The 23,555-nt window shown below is 34.8% G+C and overlaps 1 protein-coding gene across 2 annotated transcripts in view; it reads right to left on the bottom strand.

Annotated features, from left to right (window-relative positions):
* The window catches only part of LOC125247243, a 52,417-nt gene extending 28,862 nt beyond the window's left edge, over window positions 1-23,555 (bottom strand). For both annotated transcript variants that reach the window (XM_048158506.1, XM_048158513.1), the window contains exons 1-4: window positions 23,226-23,555; window positions 9,107-9,427; window positions 8,392-8,737; window positions 2,152-2,280 (exon numbers count right to left, since the gene is read on the bottom strand). In XM_048158506.1, the coding sequence (XP_048014463.1) occupies window positions 2,152-2,280; window positions 8,392-8,554 (292 nt within the window). In that variant the 5' untranslated portion in view covers window positions 8,555-8,737; window positions 9,107-9,427; window positions 23,226-23,555. The remainder of the gene's footprint in view (window positions 1-2,151; window positions 2,281-8,391; window positions 8,738-9,106; window positions 9,428-23,225) is intronic.

The raw sequence follows: 23,555 nt of genomic DNA, 5'->3' as shown, positions 1-23,555 counted from the left end.
TCTTGACATTTTCTTGTTTTTCGGTTTAGAGTTTCTGTATTAAAGGATTAGTTCACTTTCAAATAAAATTTTCCTGATAATTTACTCACCCCCATGTCATCCATGATGTCCATGTCCTTCTTTCTTCAGTCGAAAGAAACAAGGAATAAGGGTCTCAGCAAAACGATAGGTCATTTTCAAAAAAAAAAAAAAATACAACTGGAACTGGCGCCACGGTCGTTCCGTAAATTGAACAGGGAAGGTGTAGGACATACAGCGTAAGCTTTTTGAAGAATATGGAGGGCGGAATGGCGGAAGCACGTTCAAGGCGATAATTTGTGTTTATAAAGCATATACGGTTGTATTTTTTTCGAAAATGTCTGAACGTTTCTCTAGATAAGACCCTTACCCTTATCGTTTAAAGCTCTTGAAGCTGCACTGAAACTGTAATTTTGACCTTCAACCGTTTGGAGGCCATTGAAGTCCATTATATGGAGAAAAATCCTGGAATGTTTTCATCAAAAACCTTAATTTCTTTTCGACTGAAGAAAGAAGGTGAACATCTTGGAAGACATGGGGGTGAGTAAATTATAAGGAAAATTTAATTTGAAAGTGAACTAATCCATTAATAGTATCGTGAAGAGCTCAGGCAGCCCCAATAAAGCTCAAGATGTAGGTGAATTTGTTTCTTCAGTCGAACGCAAAAGATTTTTAACTGCACCGCTGCCGTCTGTCAAATAAACAGTGGATGGGAACTTCAACTATAACAGTAAATAAAACTTCCATAAACAAATCCAAATTAATGCGGCTTGACGACACATTGTCCTAAGACACGAAACCAGTTTGTTGAGAAACCGAACAGTATTTATATCATTTTTTACCTCTAATACACCAATGTCCAACTTCGTTCAGCTTCCGGTTAGTGAGGTCAAAAAAACCCGTTCTGACGACGGAAGTGATGTCTCGCCCATATACTTCAATGAGCGTGAGACATCACTTCTGAGCGCGATCAGACCTCACCAACCGGAAGCTGGCAGTTGGACATAGTGGTGTTTTAGATAAAAAATGATATAAAACTGTTCGGTTTCTCCAAACTATCGTTTCGTGTCTTAGGACATATGTGCCGTCAGGCCACAGTTTAATTTGGATTTGTCTATGGAAGTTTTTTCGACCTTATTGTTCAAGTTCCCAATCTCTCCTATTATTTGACTGACAGACGGCAGCGGTTGCAGTTAAAAATCATAATTTGCGTTCGACTGAAGAAAAAAAGTCACCTACATCTTGGATGCCCTGGGGGTAAGCAAAAACAAATTTTCATTTTTGGGTAACTATCCCTTTAAAATGACAGAAAAAGGACAGCAGGATGATTTATGGGCTTTTGCTAAATTTGTCAACCTTCAATAGCAAAAGAACAAAACTACATGAAATACTGATCAAAAGATCTTAAAGGTGCCCAAGAACGTTCTTTCACAAGATGTAATATAATAAGGTGTCTCCTGAATGTGTCTGTGAAGTTTCAGCTCAAAATACCCCATAGATTTTTTTAAATTAATTTTTTAACTCTATTTTGGGGCATCATTAACAATGCACTGATTTACACTCGACGCCGCCCCTTTAAGACGCGAGCTTCCTGCCAAACGAGCTGTCGACTATATTACAGCGCATTTACAAAGTTCACACAGCTAATATAACCCTCAAAGACATGGGGGTGAGTAAATTATAAGGAAAATTTAATTTGAAAGTGAACTAATCCTTTAATAGTCTATGAGGCTGGGCTCCGTGGCTAACGGCTATTTAACTGAATGAAGAGCTCAGGCAGCCCCAATAAAACTTAAAATGACAGAAAAAGGACAGCAGGATGATTTATGGGCTGTTTCTACTAAATTTGTCAACCTTCAATAGCAAAAGAACAAAACTACATAAAATACATGATCAAAAGATCTTAAATCAGCATTTTAAACATACAGAGATTCAGTAATTAGTATTAATGTAATTCAGCTCATCTCTGAACAATCAAACAAATCAATGATTACTGCATTAAATCAACCACAATTAGAACTGGTAAAAAGGTAGAAATATTGATTGTGAAAAATCGTATTAAACATTTAAACTGTACTGAACTACAATAAAGCTCAATGTTTTTCCTCTTGTTGTATCAGCTATAATACTTACTCGTTTGCTTTTGTAGATCAGAGACTTTGTAACGATGATAAAAAACACCAGCAGCTGAAAATGTCAGCAAAAAAACGGCAACAACAATCCCTGCTAGAGCAGCTGGAAACAGAGCTGGGACTGGAACAGCTAAAGAGAGACAGTCATTAGTGTGAATGAGTCTGATCTATAACAAACACTATAAACATCAACACTATATAACCTGAGTGAAGATCTGATACTGTAATGATAAAGAGTCATTAGTGTGAATGAGTCTGATCTATAACAAACACTATAAACATCAACACTATATAACCTGAGTGAAGATCTGATACTGTAATGATAAAGAGTCATTAGTGTGAATGAGTCTGATCTATAACACACACTATAAACATCAGCACTATATAACCTGAGTGAAGATCTGATACTGTAATGATAAAGAGTCATTAGTGTGAATGAGTCTGATCTATAACAAACACTATAAACATCAAGCACTATATAACCTGAGTGAAGATCTGATACTGTAATGATAAAGAGTCAATTAGTGTGAATGAGTCTGATCTATAACAAACACTATAAACATCAACACTATATAACCTGAGTGAAGATCTGATACTGTAATGATAGAGTCATTAGTGTGAATGAGTCTGATCTATAACAAACACTATAAACATCAAGCACTATATAACCTGAGTGAAGATCTGATACTGTAATGAATAAAGAGTCATTAGTGTGAATGAGTCTGATATATAACACTATAAACATCAGCACTATATAACCTGAGTGAAGATCTGATACTGTAATGATAAAGAGTCAATTAGTGTGAATGAGTCTGATCTATAACAAACACTATAAACATCAACACTATATAACCTGAGTGAAGATCTGATACTGTAATGATAAAGAGTCATTAGTGTGAATGAGTCTGATCTATAACAAACACTATAAACATCAACACTATATAACCTGAGTGAAGATCTGATACTGTAATGATAAAGAGTCAATTAGTGTGAATGAGTCTGATCTATAAAAAACACTATAAACATCAACACTATATAACCTCAGTGAAGATCTGATACTGTAATGATAAAGAGTCAATAGTGTGAATGAGTCTGATCTATAACAAACACTATAAACATCAAGCACTATATAACCTGAGTGAAGATCTGATACTGTAATGATAAAGAGTCAATTAGTGTGAATGAGTCTGATCTATAACAAACACTATAAACATCAACACTATATAACCTGAGTGAAGATCTGATACTGTAATGATAAAGAGTCAATTAGTGTGAATGAGTCTGATCTATAACAAACACTATAAACATCAACACTATATAACCTGAGTGAAGATCTGGATACTGTAATGATAAAGAGTCAATTAGTGTGAATAAGTCTGATCTATAACAAACACTATAAACATCAACACTATATAACCTGAGTGAAGATCTGATACTGTAATGATAAAGAGTCAATTAGTGTGAATGAGTCTGATCTATAACAAACACTATAAACATCAACACTATATAACCTGAGTGAAGATCTGGATACTGTAATGATAAAGAGTCAATTAGTGTGAATGAGTCTGATCTATAACAAACACTATAAACATCAACACTATATAACCTGAGTGAAGATCTGATACTGTAATGATAAAGAGTCAATTAGTGTGAATGAGTCTGATCTATAACAAACACTATAAACATCAACACTATATAACCTGAGTGAAGATCTGATACTGTAATGATAAAGAGTCATTAGTGTGAATGAGTCTGATCTATAACAAACACTATAAACATCAACACTATATAACCTGAGTGAAGATCTGATACTGTAATGATAAAGAGTCATTAGTGTGAATGAGTCTGATCTATAACAAACACTATAAACATCAACACTATATAACCTGAGTGAAGATCTGATACTGTAATGATGAAGAGTCATTAGTGTGAATGAGTCTGATCTATAACAAACACTATAAACATCAACACTATATAACCTCAGTTGAAGATCTGATACTGTAATGATAAAGAGTCATTAGTGTGAATGAGTCTGATATATAACACTATAAACATCAGCACTATATAACCTGAGTGAAGATCTGATACTGTAATGATAAAGAGTCATTAGTGTGAATGAGTCTGATCTATAACAAACACTATAAACATCAACACTATATAACCTGAGTGAAGATCTGATACTGTAATGATAAAGAGTCATTAGTGTGAATGAGTCTGATCTATAACAAACACTATAAACATCAACACTATATAACCTGAGTGAAGATCTGATACTGTAATGATAAAGAGTCATTAGTGTGAATGAGTCTGATCTATAACAAACACTATAAACATCAGCACTATATAACCTGAGTGAAGATCTGATACTGTAATGATAAAGAGTCATTAGTGTGAATGAGTCTGATCTATAACAAACACTATAAACATCAGCACTATATAACCTGAGTGAAGATCTGATACTGTAATGATAAAGAGTCATTAGTGTGAATGAGTCTGATCTATAACAAACACTCTAAACATCAACACTATATAACCTGAGTGAAGATCTGATACTGTAATGATAAAGAGTCATTAGTGTGAATGAGTCTGATCTATAACAAACACTATAAACATCAACACTATATAACCTGAGTGAAGATCTGATACTGTAATGATAAAGAGTCATTAGTGTGAATGAGTCTGATCTATAACAAACACTATAAACATCAACACTATATAACCTGAGTGAAGATCTGATACTGTAATGATAAAGAGTCATTAGTGTGAATGAGTCTGATCTATAACACACACTATAAACATCAGCACTATATAACCTGAGTGAAGATCTGATACTGTAATGATAAAGAGTCATTAGTGTGAATAAGTCTGATCTATAACAAACACTATAAACATCAACACTATATAACCTGAGTGAAGATCTGATACTGTAATGATAAAGAGTCATTAGTGTGAATGAGTCTGATCTATAACAAACACTATAAACATCAACACTATATAACCTGAGTGAAGATCTGATACTGTAATGATGAAGAGTCATTAGTGTGAATGAGTCTGATCTATAACAAACACTATAAACATCAGCACTATATAACCTGAGTGAAGATCTGATACTATAATGATAAAGAGTCATTAGTGTGAATGAGTCTGATATATAACACTATAAACATCAGCACTATATAACCTGAGTGAAGATCTGATACTGTAATGATAAAGAGTCATTAGTGTGAATGAGTCTGATCTATAACAAACACTCTAAACATCAACACTATATAACCTGAGAGAAGATCTGATACTGTAATGATAGAGTCATTAGTGTGAATGAGTCTGATCTATAACAAACACTATAAACATCAACACTATATAACCTCAGTGAAGATCTGATACTGTAATGATAAAGAGTCATTAGTGTGAATGAGTCTGATCTATAACAAACACTATAAACATCAACACTATATAACCTGAGTGAAGATCTGATACTGTAATGATAAAGAGTCATTAGTGTGAATGAGTCTGATCTATAACAAACACTATAAACATCAGCACTATATAACCTGAGTGAAGATCTGATACTGTAATGATAAAGAGTCATTAGTGTGAATGAGTCTGATCTATAACAAACACTATAAACATCAGCACTATATAACCTGAGTGAAGATCTGATACTGTAATGATAAAGAGTCATTAGTGTGAATGAGTCTGATCTATAACAAACACTATGAACATCAACACTATATAACCTGAGTGAAGATCTGATACTGTAATGATAAAGAGTCATTAGTGTGAATGAGTCTGATCTATAACAAACACTCTAAACATCAACACTATATAACCTGAGAGAAGATCTGATACTGTAATGATAAAGAGTCATTAGTGTGAATGAGTCTGATCTATAACAAACACTATAAACATCAGCACTATATAACCTGAGTGAAGATCTGATACTGTAATGATAAAGAGTCATTAGTGTGAATGAGTCTGATCTATAACAAACACTATAAACATCAACACTATATAACCTGAGTGAAGATCTGATACTGTAATGATAGAGTCATTAGTGTGAATGAGTCTGATCTATAACAAACACTATGAACATCAACACTATATAACCTAGTGAAGATCTGATACTGTAATGATAAAGACAGACATTAGTGTGAATGAGTCTGATCTATAACAAACACTATAAACATCAACACTATATAACCTGAGTGAAGATCTGATACTGTATGATAAAGACAGACATTAGTGTGAATGAGTCTGATCTATAACAAACACTATAAACATCAACACTATATAACCTGAGAGAAGATCTGATACTGTAATGATAAAGAGTCAATTAGTGTGAATGAGTCTGATCTATAACAAACACTATAAACATCAGCACTATATAACCTGAGTGAAGATCTGATACTGTAATGATAAAGAGTCATTAGTGTGAATGAGTCTGATCTATAACAAACACTATAAACATCAGCACTATATAACCTGAGTGAAGATCTGATACTGTAACGATAAAGAGTCATTAGTGTGAATGAGTCTGATCTATAACAAACACTATAAACATCAACATTATATAACCTGAGTGAAGATCTGATACTGTAATGATAAAGAGTCAATTAGTGTGAATGAGTCTGATCTATAACAAACACTCTAAACATCAACACTAACCTGAGAGAAGATCTGATACTGTAATGATAAAGAGTCATTAGTGTGAATGAGTCTGATCTATAACAAACACTATAAACATCAACACTATATAACCTGAGTGAAGATCTGATACTGTAATGATAAAGAGTCATTAGTGTGAATGAGTCTGATCTATAACAAACACTATAAACATCAACACTATATAACCTGAGTGAAGATCTGATACTGTAATGATAAAGAGTCATTAGTGTGAATGAGTCTGATCTATAACAAACACTATAAACATCAACACTATATAACCTGAGTGAAGATCTGATACTGTAATGATAGAGTCATTAGTGTGAATGAGTCTGATCTATAACAAACACTATAAACATCAGCACTATATAACCTGAGTGAAGATCTGATACTGTAATGATAAAGAGTCATTAGTGTGAATGAGTCTGATCTATAACAAACACTATAAACATCAGCACTATATAACCTGAGTGAAGATCTGATACTGTAATGATAAAGAGTCATTAGTGTGAATGAGTCTGATCTATAACAAACACTATGAACATCAACACTATATAACCTGAGTGAAGATCTGATACTGTAATGATAAAGAGTCATTAGTGTGAATGAGTCTGATCTATAACAAACACTATAAAACAAACTATATAACTGAATAAACATCAACACTATATAACCTGAGTGAAGATCTGATACTGTAATGATAAAGAGTCAATTAGTGTGAATGAGTCTGATCTATAACAAACACTATAAACATCAGCACTATATAACCTGAGTGAAGATCTGATACTGTAATGATAAAGAGTCATTAGTGTGAATGAGTCTGATCTATAACAAACACTATAAACATCAACATTATATAACCTGAGTGAAGATCTGATACTGTAATGATAAAGAGTCAATTAGTGTGAATGAGTCTGATCTATAACAAACACTATAAACATCAAGCACTATATAACCTGAGTGAAGATCTGATACTGTAATGATAAAGAGTCATTAGTGTGAATGAGTCTGATCTATAACAAACACTATAAACATCAACACTATATAACCTGAGAGTGAAGATCTGATACTGTAATGATAAAGAGTCAATAGTGTGAATGAGTCTGATCTATAACAAACACTATAAACATCAGCACTATATAACCTGAGTGAAGATCTGATACTGTAATGATAAAGAGTCATTAGTGTGAATGAGTCTGATCTATAACAAACACTATAAACATCAGCACTATATAACCTAAGTGAAGATCTGATACTGTAATGATAAAGAGTCATTAGTGTGAATGAGTCTGATCTATAACAAACACTATAAACATCAGCACTATATAACCTGAGTGAAGATCTGATACTGTAATGATAAAGAGTCATTAGTGTGAATGAGTCTGATCTATAACAAACACTATAAACAATCAACACCATATAACCTGAGTGATAAAGAAAGTCATTATTTATCAGATCTACTGTATTTACAGGTGTCAGACAGGCTGTTTTAGATAATAAAAGTTCAGGGTGAGACGTTATGAATTATTTACAGACAGCTGATAAACAATCATTACTTTTATAGTCTTGAGTTACTCACCGCTGAGAGTAACAACGAATCTCTTGTTTAAAGTCTGATTGCTGCTGCTGATCTTCACTTTATAAACTCCAGAGTCTGTGATTCTGATTTTTGTGATGGTCAGAGATCCGGTCTGATGATCCAGCTTCAGTCTATCTCTGAATCTCTCATCAGGATCATTCATATAATCTTAGACTCTTGGTCTCTAGATCATGTTTAGCTATGAGTTTTCCTTCATCTCCAAACCTCCACACTATCAGCTCTTTTCTGTGTGTTTTAATATCAGTCTGAAGAGAGACAGGATTCCCCTCCGTCTCTGATACACTCTTCATTTCACCTTTAAAAGCATCAATAACAGCTGGAGACTCTGCATGAGACAGATTCACAGATATTAAACATTAAACACAGTTACTGGCACTAGAATATTAACTTTAACAGTCAAGTATCTTGTGGTTACTGCATAAGGCATATATGAACCATATATTAATTAGTTTATGATATTTAATCTAATTTAAGTGCTGAATATAATTTTCCTTAAACATATTTCTTTAAGTGTATCTTTATTTGTGTTGATTGAGTCTGCTCCTTCTATAGGCGAAAGCTATTCTGTAAGATTGTTTTAGTAAGATTTTCCAGCTGCAGTTTAAATATCAGCTTAATTGATTTTAATTTATAAAACAACAATAAACATCTAACATCTTCAAAACATCTAATTATTCAAAAATAGTGTCCTCACCATAGACATTAACACTGAAATTCAAACGTGAGGTCCCATGGTTGTGGTTGATCTCTAGTCTATAAAGTCCAGAGTGTTTAGTTCTCATGTTTGTGATTGTCAGAGATCCAGTCTGATCCAGCTGCAGTCTGTCTTCGAACATCTCAGGGACAATGGGATATGAAATATCATTTCCCTCGATTTGAGCAATGACTGAACGTGAATCCTTAAACCTCCACATCATCTGAATAATTCCCTGTATTTGAGTAAGATCAGGGTTTAGAGTGACTGAATCTCCCTCCATCACAGTCTTCACTTCATCTGTTCCAGCACCAAACACTCCTGCAGAACAAACACAAACAGTTTCTCAGAGATTAAACTCATATAACACTGCTGCTCATGTTACTGAACAGAGTTCAACAGAAATCAATCTTGACTTATAAACAATATTTAACTTACTACAAGGCCACTATTATGCTCATTTATGGGTTCATAATTTTGTTTATGGGGTCTGCAAAATTTGGTTTACATGACTTAATGTTCCAGAAAACAATTTTTATTATAATTTACATTGTTGCAGCACCAGTTTTCACCCTCTGTCTGAATGCTCTATTTAATAGAATCCTCAAGAACAATAAAACTGTATAATTCCCCAACAAATGTTAAGATTGGGAGGTAATGCACTCTCAAAGTTACATAATACAACACCAAAAAGGTAATACCCCAGGTGACAAAATTACAGAACTGGTCTGTCATACATACACATGAAATGAATGGACAAAAATAACTCAAGAGTACCAAAATATCACTTTGAATATCCACATTTCTTAAGTGCACTGAATAATATGCTATGAACAAATATTAAATGCTGTGGGTCAGCAACAGGTGTGGCACACATGTCCTGAAAACAAGTGAAGCCAAATCATTTCGATCGCCCCCTGGTGGGTGGCTGAAGTATAGGTCATAAACCCCAACATTTCCATGTAAACAAATGCGACATGAGCCAAATGAAACAATCAAATTACACTTCAATTTCAAATTGATTTCTGTCATTTTAGGTAGCTATTATCACGTTGATGTATGTTCAACTGTTCATTTTTTAAACAGTTTGGTTTTAGTTAACTATCTGAGAATGCTTTGACGCACTAACACGGTGCATGATTGCCTGGCAAGTCCAGGGCTGCGTTTCCCAAAAGCATCGTAAGCTTAATTGATCGTGCTCCATTGAAACCAATGGAGCTACGATCAACTTAGGCTTACGATGCTTTTGGGAAACGCTACCCTGAATGATATATCTTCTACAAGTATATCAGTCTGGGGTGAGTTTCCCGAAAGCATCGTTGGTGAACCATGGTGTAAGTCCCATTGAACTCTATTGGAACGACGGAACTTGCGACCATAGTTCGCTTTGGGAAACGCACCCCTGGGATTACGACCATGGTTCACCAACGATGCTTTCGGGAAACGAACCCCTGGTCAGTCCGCCCTCCATCGCGATTCAGTCAACTCCAAACCGTACCGTGCAATCAGATTAGTTTATTTCAGTGACGCAAACAGCGTCACTTAGCGCGGCGAAAGTCCCTTCAATATCCAAAGATTGCGCACGGGAGACCCGAGAGTTTGTTCTATTCAGCCGTGAATTCAGTTTTAAATGACCAAAAACACATTAATTATTTACTTTTTCTGTTACTCTCTTGTCGCTTTGCTATGTCATATCCGCCCTTCTCTGATTGGTTTACTCCGCTTCCTGTTTGCTCGGATTTGCTCCGCCCTAGAAATCGAATTGATTCAATGGCCGACCAGACTCATCCGCTGGTACAGTGGTGAGGCTGGATTTTCCAGGCAAGGTGCATGATGCCTAAGGGAACATCTGCCAATTTCCCAACTGCTTAAAAACACCTGATCTGGGTAAATTAAGCTGACTTTTAACATTTAAAAAAATCCAAAGCTTGTAGTACATTAATATTTTTCAGACTGACTTACTGTAATTTTTGCCAGTATCTTGCTTACTGTATATACAGTACACAAATATTTCCATTAAAAAAAGTTACTGCAATTCACCAATACGTGTTAAATAGTACCCCAATTTTAGAGGAATTGCAGCATTTTTTTTTTCTATTTCACCTGTACTAAATCATACTTCTAACTATAAACATACTACAACATTTAGAACATTAAAACATGATTTACTGTAAATTAAAAATAAGAATATTCGTATACTGTGTGTTTGTATACTATGTGATAGAGTTGTCAAAAGTACCAGGCTTCGGTACCACATCGGTACTGAAATTTTAAAAATGTGACCCTTAAGCGATGTTGAGCGGATTCATAAACACCTCTGACCCTAACACAGGCATATCAGATGAGCGCATCAACACAATCAGAGGTTTTTATGAATCCGCTCAAAATTTCAGTACCGATTGGTACCAAAGTCAGTACTTTTGACACTCTTCTATGCATCATTCCGTGTCAAATCAACCTGAGGTCCCTGAATCAAATTTTTGATTTTGTTCATAAATTTTTTTCTGTTGAAAGACAAAAACAAATAGTGATGAAAGCCAAAATATTAAATGTCAGAGATGTATATTTACTGAGTAATCAAAATGACCATTTTCATCTGAGATTTGGAGCCAAATTAGAGGGATGTAAAAATGATTTTAGAAAGCTGGCAGCATCATTATTTTATTATAAAACAGAGATTGGTAGGTCTGTTAGTAATCTTTGTTTCATTAAACACCAACAGTGACAGTTCAAACCTGGGAAAAAAAGCACTTCTTGTGTTTTGTGTCTTAAGTTTGCATGCCTGTAACTCAAGTAGTAAAGATATTTTAATATCCTTTTAGATTCTGGTTCTTAACAAACCTTCCTTTTGCTATCTTTATTTTAAAGGCCCTTGATTGTTCAAGTCCCAGAGATATGGAAATCTTAATGCGGTTTCATGAGTACATTGGTCAATTGTACATATTGTCAGTGGTCAAAAAACAAATGTGAGTCACTTTGCACACAGCTGCTACTTTTTTTTTTTTTTTAAATAGGAATATCTGAAGAATAAATAATGTTGAAACTAGAAATGTATCTCATGTTTTTCTATCTAGCACATACCTTTCTGAGTGCCATAAATATTTTTCTAAAGTTGTCATGCCGGTAACACAAAAAGTATTCAAGATCTCAATATCTTTCTAGATTCTCAAACTTAATAAACTTGTTGAATTTTACCCATTTTCAATGGTCACAAACCAAATGTAGGTAACTTTCTAAACAGACTGAACTATAGGGCCTTGAAAATGAAGATTTCAAAAGGGAAAGTTTATTAAGAATAAGAATCTACAAGGATATTAAGATATCTTGAATACTTTTAGAGTTGCAGACATGCAAACTTGAGGCACAAAACACAAGAAGTGCTTTTTCCCAGATTTGAACTGTCACTGTTGGCATATAATGAAACAAAGATTGTGAAAGTCAACAGATTTTACTAATAGTCCTATCAATCTCTGTGTAAAAATAAAATAAAGATTCTGCCATCTGTATAAAGTCATTTTTTTCTCCCCTGCAAATTGGCTCCAAATCTCAGGTGAAAATGGTCATTTTGACCCCCTCTACAAAATAATGGATTACTCAGTAAATATACACCTGTCATATTTAATATTTCGGCTTTCATCACTATTTATGTTTGTCTTTCAACAGAAAAAGTATTAACAAAATTTGAGCCGGGGACCTCTGGTTGATTTGACACGGAATGACCTCTATGTGATATTGTCATTTAAGTAACAAGTGGCCAGTGGCAGCAGTGTTCATTTCCCTTCCTGTCCATCATCTCACCTTTATCTGAACTAGTTGTGCTTCAGAATGGACTGCTCTATCTATTTGTTTGTAGTTCATTTATTCTTAAACAGCTTCGATTCAGCCAGAATCAGTCTTCAAGCAGAGTCAGTCTTGTATCTTCTTTGGAACGTGAAAAAACCCTTTTGGACGAATTACAGTATTTTTTTTCTAAAAATATTTGTGCACTGTATATACGGTAGGGGTGTGACGAGATTTCATGTCACGAGATCTCGTGAGATTAAATTGTGACGAGATTTCTCGTTGAGGCGAAAAGCAGTCTTGTGATAGTGGGGGGCCAAGATGGCACTGTGATAGGTGGACGTGTTCTTGACGTCTCGTCAGGAAATTTTGAAATAGGACGATTATATAGCCATTATAATATAGACATTGCTATTTATGAACGTGTAAGTGATTGCGCTCATCACATTATCCTCCTTGTGCCAGTTTAGAAAATGGGTAGAAAAATAGGCAAACTTCCAACATGACAGCACATGCGCCTAAGTCAACTATAGAGCCTGCTCAAAATGCCGATGGAAACGATAATACCGTTTCCTTCGTGGAATTGATTTCGGAAAATATTAAAGAAAAAGATAATTGGTTTGATTCACGCCCAGATTTGAGTGGTCTCCTTGTTACTCCCCTGCCTGAAACTCCCTTAAAACCCCTATCAAAGAAAACAAAACGGGAACATATGTTTAGTAACGACTCTTCTGCGGAAATTCTGGAGGCCATTCGCAAGCTTTCTGGCAAATACGACAAGATGTTTCAGAAAATGTCTGCAATTGATGCAGTGAATGGATCTACAGCTAAACAGATTGAGACTTTGTCGTCAACTGTTACTCAACTTGTTACCGAGGTAGCATCGCACAAGGAGTCTCTGAGAGTAGTGGCGACGGAGATTCAGGTGCTACAAAAGGTGACTAAAACCCTGAAGGAAGAGGTGGATGAATGCAAGCTCTACACTTGGAGAAGGGCATTAAAGCTACATGGTGTGAGAGAGAAGGATGGTGAGGATGTCCGGAAAGCTGCAATTGAGGTCCTTAGCAACGTAGTTCCCGGTATCAGCAACAACCTTTGAGGATGCAGTTGACATTGCACATCGCCTTGGCCAGAGAAGTTCCCATAGATCCATCATCATACTTTTTGCTCTGCGTCGTTTTCGTGACATCGTTTGGCAAGCTGCCAGAGGCTGCAAATTTCTACAAGTTGCGACTCACGGAAGCCCTTTCACCAGAAGAAGAAAAACTTTGGCCCCTTGTTAAAGGATTAGTCCACTTTCAAATAAACTTTTCCTGATAATTTACTCACGCCCATGTCATCCAAGATGTTCATGTTTTTCTTTCTTCAGTCGAAAAGAAATGAAAGTTTTTGATGAAAACATTCCAGGATTGTTCTCCTTATAGTGGACTTGAATGGGCACCAAACAGTTGAAGGTCAAAATTAGTTTCACTGCAGCTTCAAATTGTTCTACACGATCCCAGATGAGAAATAAGGGTCTTATCTAGTGAAACCATCGCTCATTTTCTGAAAGAAATTGAAAATTATATAAGTTTTAACCATGAATGCTCATCTTGAACTAGCTCTCTCTTCTTCTTCTCCTCTATTAGAATTCCAGCAGTGTAGACAGACACTGCTAAGTGTATTACTGCCCTCCACAGGCCAAAGTTTGAACTAATTTTTATATGCAATATGCTAGTTCAATAGTATATAACAATTAGTTATAGATGGTTTCTCTTGATAAGACCCTTATTTCTCATCTGGGATCGTGTTGAACAATTTGAAGCTGCACTGAAACTGTAATTATGACCTTCAACTGTTTGGTGCCCATTGAAGTCTACTATATGGAGAAAAATCCTGGAATGTTTTCATCAAAAACCTTCATTTCTTTTCGACTGAAGAAAGAAAGACATGAACATCTTGGATGACATGGGGGTAAGTAAATTATCAGGAAATTTTAATTTGAAAGTGAACTAATCCTTTAAGAAAGCCAGAGATGAGGGAAGAAAGCCTCCTTTCGCGGTTCGTTTGCCTTAATAGACAGGAAAAGATTCAACTACTCTGATGTAAAATAGTCAGTTTCTGCAGTAGGCCTATGCTCCTTTAAGAGAATATACAAGGTACTATGCTGTTTTTTTACCTTTGTTTTACGTTTATTTGACTCGCCTACATTTGGAGTTTATCTAATTGACTCTTACTTTTCACTCCTATGATTCCCCTGGGCAACGAATTTTGTGAAATACTTTTTGTTCATCCTCTCGTTGAACCGCTAATGTTGTAATGTACACGGTTGGCTACATAATGACACTTTTCTTCCTTTTTGGTTACCAAAAATGCTTATGACAAGCAAGGTGGTGAAGTGAATTTTCTCAAATTTATTGTTTGTGAATTATCTTTGGTTATATGTTGTTCCGATTTCAAAAATAGAATTTGTTAGTGTTTGTTCAGATATAAGAGGTACTAGAATTGTTTTCTGTGTTTAATGGATTTTATGTTTAATTCTTTTTCTGTTATATCCTTAAATGTAAGGGGTTTACGTGATGCAGTAAAGAGGAAAGCTGTTTTTTTTTATTCTGTAAAAGCAGTGAGTCGGATATAATTCTTCTTCAGGAAACACACTCGTGTGAAATGGATGTAAAATTTTGGAAAAATCAATGGGGAAATACAATTTACTGTAGCCATGGCTCTAGTCATTCTGCCGGAGTTTCGATTTTGTTGCACAAGTTTAAAGGGCACACACTAGGAGTGATGTCTTCCGATGAAGGCAGATGGATTATTTTAGCGCTTCAGCAGGATAACTCAGTCTTTTCTATTTGTAATATTTACTGGTTTAATTCCCGATCTGCCAACAAGTCTCTCTTTTCTCAGATAACCTCTAAATTGAAAGTACCCAGACTCTTTTGTGATTTTGGGTGGGGATTTTAATGAATGTGTGGATGATACCTTTGACAGATTTTCTCCCAGAAGCAACGATAGCCTGCATTTAAATATTAACATTTTATCATTATGCACAGAATTTTCTCTTACAGATACATGGCGTTTCTTTCACCCTGAGCTGCAGGAATTTACTTGGTCTAATAGTAATATGTCTTCCCAATCGAGAATTGACCTCTTCTTGATCTCTTCCTCAGCTCTTCAATTTGTTATAGATGTTTCTCATTCTTTTGCACCCCTCTCAGATCATAAACAAATAAGTTTAAAATTGTGTAAGCAACACTGATAAAACTCCAAAGTTACATGGTTATTGGAAATTTAATATTTCTCTCCTAAAAGCTGCTTCCTTCAATGATGGTAATTAAGAACTTGTTTTCGGATATATTTTCTACAAATTTTAGTGATGGTTATAAAGCGAAATGGGAATTCTTTAAATATAAGGCTAGGCAGATCACCATTAGAAGAAGATTTAAAAGCCTCTAAAAAAAAAAAAATGCATGAACTCCTAAATAAAATAAATGCTTTACTGCAAAAAAGCATCAACTCAGGAGGAAGATCTGCTTTTGAGAGAATTAAGTTTACAAATTAATCAAGCTTACTTGGATGTGGCTAGAGGGGTCTTTATTAGGTCAAAAGCCAAATGGCTAGAGGAAGGAGTGACTAATTCCAGTTCATTTTTTGCGTTAGAGAAGAGGAATTGCAGGAGAAATTCATTGACAGCTCTAAATATTAATGGTGTCAAGTGCACTGATCCTAACCTAATTTCTAATTTTATCACAAGCTTTCATGACAAACTTTACACTTCTGAATTTAATATGGATAATTGTGAGACTTTTGTCGAAACAATTAAAAACTATATTCCTACCATTGATAATGACTTTAAAGGCCTTTGTGAGTCTACTTTAACAATTGGGGAAATTAGATCTGCTCTCTTCTCTATGAAGAAAGGGAAATCCCCCGGTGTTGACGGATTCTCTGTCGAAGTTTACGTCAATTTTTTGGGACTTAATAAAATCCCCTCTGCTTTGCATGTACGAAGAATGTGTTGCTCAGAAGGAAATGTCTACATCAATGAAAGAGGGTATAATTTCTCTTATTCCAAAACCTGAAAAAGATTCTCTCTTAATTGATAATTGGCGACCAATTACACTCTTAACAGTTGATTATAAGATCTTGGCCTTGGTTTATGCTAATAGATTGAAACTTAAGCTTAAATCAAATTATTGCAGAAACGCAGTCAGGTTTTGTCAAAGGTAGTCATATTAGTAATAATATAAGACTTGTTTTAGATTTACTGGATTATGCTGATTTTTGTGCACTCTAAAGCCATTATTCTTTTCTTAGATTTTTATAGGGCCTTCGACACCATTGAACATGGATTTCTCCTGCAATCTCTCAAACTGTTTGGTTTTGAGGATTCTTTTGTTAACATAATTGAAATGTTTTATAAAAGGAATTAGTAGTTCCGTCATGGTCAATATGCACACCTCCCAAAGATTTGCTATAAAGCGTGGTGTCAGACAGGGTTGCCCGATTTCACCCTTTCTATTTATTTTAGTTACTGAGCTATTGTCATTGAGTATTAGGCACAATCAGAACTTAAAAGGCATCTCCATCTTCGATAGGGAAATCAAAATTTCACAGCTGGCTGATGACACCACTCTTTTTTCAAAAGATAAAAGTCAAATTTCTAGTGCCATTAAGAGTGCCATTAACTAGTAATGCAAAATGTGGTCGATTCCTAAAGTTATATGAACAATTCTTTTGTAATGGCTCTGATGGTCAAGTTTAATCAGCTTTCTCTTGTATTGACCCTTTTTTATTATTATTTTTTTCTTAGTATTGTTTCCCCATAAATGTGTGATACTTATCCCATTTTTTCTCCCTTTTTTCATCCCTTGTTTTTTATGTGTCCTCTTCACATGTATGTAAATGATTCTTAACACTTCCTTTAGATATTTGACTCTACATACAAATGTCTTTTATTTCTTAATTCTAATGTTTCCTGAAGGTGTTTGTATATTTGTATGGTTATGAATACAAATAAAAAATAAAAAATTTAAAAATTGCGATAGTGTTAGGGTGAAATTAGGAAAGAATATGCCATCGCTACGTTTACATTACATCCACTGTTGTTTTGGTTTTTATAGAAATAAAAAACATTTAATTCAGTTGAATAAAAGTCGCTGCTGTATGCGCGATCGCGAAAGTGAAAGTAAACGCGAGCGCGTGTTCAAGTGCGATTTCAATACCCCGCATTTTGAAAGCGGCTCCCTGATGAATGCAAATATCTCTCAATATAAAAGCAATCTTAAGCTGGGCTGTGTAGTTGTAAGCATCTCTCAGCTCTGTATCATGCTTAAAGAAAAAGTTGGTCTCTATTTGCACTTTGAATATTGAGAGAGTGCTTTGGTTATGGTTGCACTTACTGTTTGCACTTAAGACTAAAAGAAAACTGTTATTTATTTTTATGGTAACACTTTACAATAAGGTTTCATAAGTTAACGTTAGTTAACTTTACATAAACTAAGGAAGAACAATACCTCTACACCATTTTAGTTCATGTTAATTTTGACATTTACTAATACATTGTTAAAATCAAAAGTTGTATTTGTTAACATTACTTAATGCACTATCATGAACTGACCATGAATGACTATTTTTATTAACTAACATTAACAAAGATTAATAAATATTGTAGCAAAGATATTGCTCATTGTTGATGTTTGTTAATACACTAATGTTAATAAATGAGACCTTAATGTAAAGAGTTACCATTTTTATTTCTACTGTTTTTATTTCTATGATCAGTTTGTGGAGAGGAGTTCAGTTAGGAGGTCAAAAGTTGTAGAAGCTCATAAATCATGTAAAGTAAGGTCTGAAGAGACTAAAATCATACAGAAGAGAAGTCAGTCAGTTGAGTTATGGCAAAACCTTTTACAGTACTTTATTATTGTATATAGTTATTGTTGTCTTTTACTGCATATGATAATTCACACTCAGAAAGTAGAACTGAAATGACATTCATTACAAGATGATTAGTTAAAACATTTCACATACATCTGCAGATTATTTTTCTAATCATGTATTTCATATTTGAGGATTTCTTAAAAATAGTGTGTAAAAATCTTGTCTCGTTCTCGTGAACTCAATCTTGTATCTCGTCTTGTCTCGTGAGATACCTGTCTCGTCACACCCCTATACGGTAATGGAGGTATTGGCAAAATTTCACCTGCACTATGTCAGTCTGGTCACTAGGAACGTGCAGCCTTTGAACATGAAAAAAAAAAAACTTTTTTTTTAATTTAACTTTTTCATGAAAATATTTGTGTTACTGTACGTATGTTAGGGGAGGTAGTCTAAAGCGAGATACAGGCAAAATATAATAAATCAGTTTGCCCACACTAGGCATTTAGGAATTCACAGACCGTCCCTAAAGCAGCCTAGGCTAACATGCAGCGAATACAAAGATTATACACTAACAAGAAGCGACGCACAGTATAACGTTCCATTGCAACACCGGCGCCCAGCAGGAGCCCTGGACTGAGTTGCAGTCCATTCGTTTCTATGGCAATATCAGCTGCTTTGTTTAAAAAAAAAAAAAAAAAAAAAAAAAACATACATTATAGCTGAAATCCAACCTGAATGATGACAACACAGAATAAAATACTATCACTAGTGATCATCAAATCCTTTTTACAGTTTATTTTACACACTTTGTGTTTAAGTCTTCCACTTTTTCACAAAACCTTAAACCCAGTCAGTTTAAATCTTTAAAAGGCTTATAAACACTGAATTAATACCAACATATAAAATTAAATTAATGACATGACATGCATCAGAAAAAATGGGAATGTTGGACAATAAATATATGAATATAACAGCTTGATTTTGCAGTGTTGACTAATGCCCGTTAAAGAAAAAGTGTCCAAAAGTGTGAATTATGGGATAACGGACACAGCAGGGGCGGTTTCTTCATTAGGGCAAAAGGGCGATGCACCACCAAAGTGAGAAAGGGACGGATTTTTCAATCACATTCAACCACAGAGTTACGCTAGCTGTCACTGCTAGGCTGTTTGTTCTGCCTTTGGATATAGTCCAATCAGCATCGAGTCACGCTCTGTGGAGTACCGGCATTTCAGTCTGGCGGAGATTTGCCCCGACTGCTCCCATAGACTTCCATTCAAAGAACTTTTTTTTCGAACTGCAGGCGCTGCAATGCAATCTCTATGGGTTCCGGGAGGGCTCGCACTAACGTGCTTTCGTCATCATACGTAACCTTAACTTGTGCAGCGATTGGTGGAAACAAACATACCTTATGGAGTCAAATTAATGCCTTAAAGTTTTGCACAAAAATAAAGTTTTGCAAAACACAAAAAAGAATTGAGCAATAAAAAAATGTTTTGCAAACAAAAATAAAGAATTGCAAAGGAAAAATAAAGTATTGAGCGGAAAAAAATAAGTTTTGCAAACAAAAATAATAAATTGCAAAATAAAATAAAGTAGTGCAAAAATAAAAATATAATCAATTACAAAAATCAATGACAGCTGTAATCCTATTTTATCTTTGCCACATATTTTCCATGCTCAAACCTACTAAATCATTTGCAACGCTCTTTTTATTCTGCGTTTCAGTCAAGCGTGCGTTTCACGATACCGGTTTTCTTTTGCGCTGCACTTTTCTGTGCGGATCACTTTATGGCACTGGTTTGACGTGGGGGTGGAGTCAAGAAACGGGGGCACGCCCCCGCGAAATGCATTGGAGGGGAACGTAATCGGCGACAGGTGAAATAATTCTTTGACATGGTTAAATTAATGAATGGTTTGTTTTTGTTGGTTTGTTTAGCATATGTTGTCGCCGATTACGACCCCCTCCAATGCATTTCTTATAGTAATATGACCCGTTGCTCTCTGTCTCACTGCCTGTATCCACTTTTGTGTCCTTAAACATTCGTTTTTTGGGGTCGACAGCTTATAAAAACTTATTTCTGGGTTTTTTAGCTTGTTAGCTGTACACCTTGTCACACAGCAGCTTTTAGGCATTGTTCTGTTTTTTGTAATGAGCCAGAAAAGACAAGAAGGCAGCCTGGAGACAGTTGGATTGTTTAATAAATGCGCTTTGTCTCTATGCTTGATCTGTTCTGTTGCGATCTGCGTCTCCTGCCGATGACGTGTTTCGCGGGGGCGTGCCCCCGTTTCTTGACTCCACCCCCACGTCAAACCAGTGCCATAAAGAGAACCGCACAGAAAAGTGCAGCGCAAAAGAAAACCGGTATCGTGAGTGCACACTTGACTGAAACGCAGAATAAAATGAGCGTTGCAAATGATTTAGTAGGTTTGAGCATGAAAAATATGTGGCAAAGATAAAATAGGATTACAGCTGTCATTGATTTTTGTAATTGATTATATTTTTATTTTTGCACTACGTTATTTTATTTTGCAATTTATTATTTTTGTTTGCAAAACTTACTTTTTTCTGCTCAATACTTTATTTTTCCTTTGCAATTCTTTATTTTTGTTTGCAAAACATTTTTTTATTGCTCAATTCTTTTTTTTGTTTTGCAAAACTTTATTTTTGTGCAAAACTTTAAGGCATTAATTTGACTCCATAATACCTCTATTAATATTTTTTTTAAGCTGAAGTGACATTTAATAATTTCCTCAGTGCATAATTTACATTTCACAGACATATTCTCCATCTGTAAAAGTTAGAAAGTCGAGAAAATATTTCCATTTTGCATTCAGGCGTGGACGAGCCTTCAGCAAGCACAAACTTCCGTGAACGAGCGCCGCCGCGCGCCGAACAGACGGAGTTCAATCTGAGTAAAATACATTTTGCTCAAAATATTTGTTGAAAATTTGTTTTTGTTGGCGAACATAATTATGTCATATGTAGAATTTCGAACCTACAACTAAGTGTATTTGTACGATAGCAGTAACTGTGTAAAGTGACTGTTAGGGTAATCAAAATAATAATAATTAACATTATTAGTCTGTTCTTTTGTTTTTATTTATTTTCATTTTTAGTTTATTGTATTCAATTTCTGCTTCAAAAAACATTTTGTTTTTAGATTGTAAAGGTACAATTTTAGAATGTAGCCTAGGCCTAATGTGATTTGACCCCTTTTTTTGCACATAATTTATAGCATATACTACACAGTTACATTCATGTTTGTTTTTATAGCCTTCAGTATGAACATTGTTTCTAGGACAATATTGGGCAGGATCTTAAATATATATATTTTTTTAAATTAAATACAGATTTTTTTTTTTTTTTAGATCTCAGCCCTATGGCATGCTTTAAATATTGAATTTTCCATGTTTTAAATAGATACATTATTATATCACTTGTTAAATGGATATTTAACAATTAGCCTATTCATTCCTGCATTTCTAAAAAAATTTTTTTTTTTTTTGCGCCCCCCCAAATATTTTTTGCACCAGCCGCCACTGGGACACAGCAATGCATCATGTATTATAAGATCATTATATGTGTAGCGTGATCCATTAAAACGTACAATATAGCCTATTTCAATTCAGACCTAAATATTATTACTATTACTCCACTAGGTCTAAAATATATTGTTCACTTTAAACATGATGATCTTAAATTTATTAATTATTAATTTACTATTAATAAATGTGTAAAGTTTCATAAAATGGAAATAATCAATAAAGTAGGCTAACTACGTTACCTCAGATGGTTGAATGGTTGGATTCCAAAACTGGTAAAATAAAACATGTATAAAACAATACAACATTTACTGTAGGATCATACAATTTACTGGTGGCTTTATTTAAAAAACTGTTCTACTGCGCTTCTGATTTGGCAGTGAAATTCACCGATTTTGGGTGCATAAGATGTGAAGTTATTATTTTCACCCCATAATGGCGGCCGCGCTACCGGAGCACCATCTAGTGGCTGTTGCCTAAACATGATCAGTGTCGCCTCTTGGGTTCTCTTTGGTGAATATCAAATTCGTGCCCCTGTCCCTTTAATCGTGAATGTGCCCTATTCGGTCGTGTCGCGGTTTGTTTATTTAATTTATTCGTACACAGCTTCCATTCAACAATAGAGCAACGTGTATAAAAGTGCAGGAGACACTACAGATAGTGAAGGACAAGTTAAAAAGGCGTGGCGAATGTCGGTCCTGCAGAGTTATCACAAATATAAAAACTCCCCTGCCCGAAGCTCCCCAGTAACCATTAAAACCTCGTTTAGCTTGTTCAGATGTGTTTAATTTGAAGGAAAACTCTTCAGGGCTGGTTTTCCAGGATCATGTTGTCCACCTCGGCCATACTCTTTCCAGTGTCAAAGTGAAACCGAAAGTAGTAGGCTAAATATAATAAACATAGTAAATATAATAAACAGAAATCATGAACTTACCGCACATTAGTAGAACAATCTGAAATAATCTGAAATTGTTCTTCATACTGTTGATTCCAGCAAAACCTGATTTCGATGAATATTATTAATGCTCAATGTTGTTTCTGAATCACACCCTCCCTCCCGACAGACAGACAGCGATGAGTGTGAACAAACCCCGCTAATACATATAGAGAGATCTTAATACCGACTGATACTGATGAATACATTTTCATTAGGCTACAAATTATATGCTACTAAAGAATAACTTTAACGTTTCCAGATCTGAAAGACTGCAGAGAAGCTCAGAAACTGTAATGGCGGAGACTATAACGGTTCTCCTTCTGTGCA

The sequence above is a fragment of the Megalobrama amblycephala genome, linkage group LG1, assembly GCF_018812025.1.
Source record: "Megalobrama amblycephala isolate DHTTF-2021 linkage group LG1, ASM1881202v1, whole genome shotgun sequence".
NCBI classification, from domain to species: Eukaryota; Metazoa; Chordata; class Actinopteri; order Cypriniformes; family Xenocyprididae; genus Megalobrama; species Megalobrama amblycephala.
This window is presented reverse-complemented; position numbering and strand designations above follow the sequence as displayed.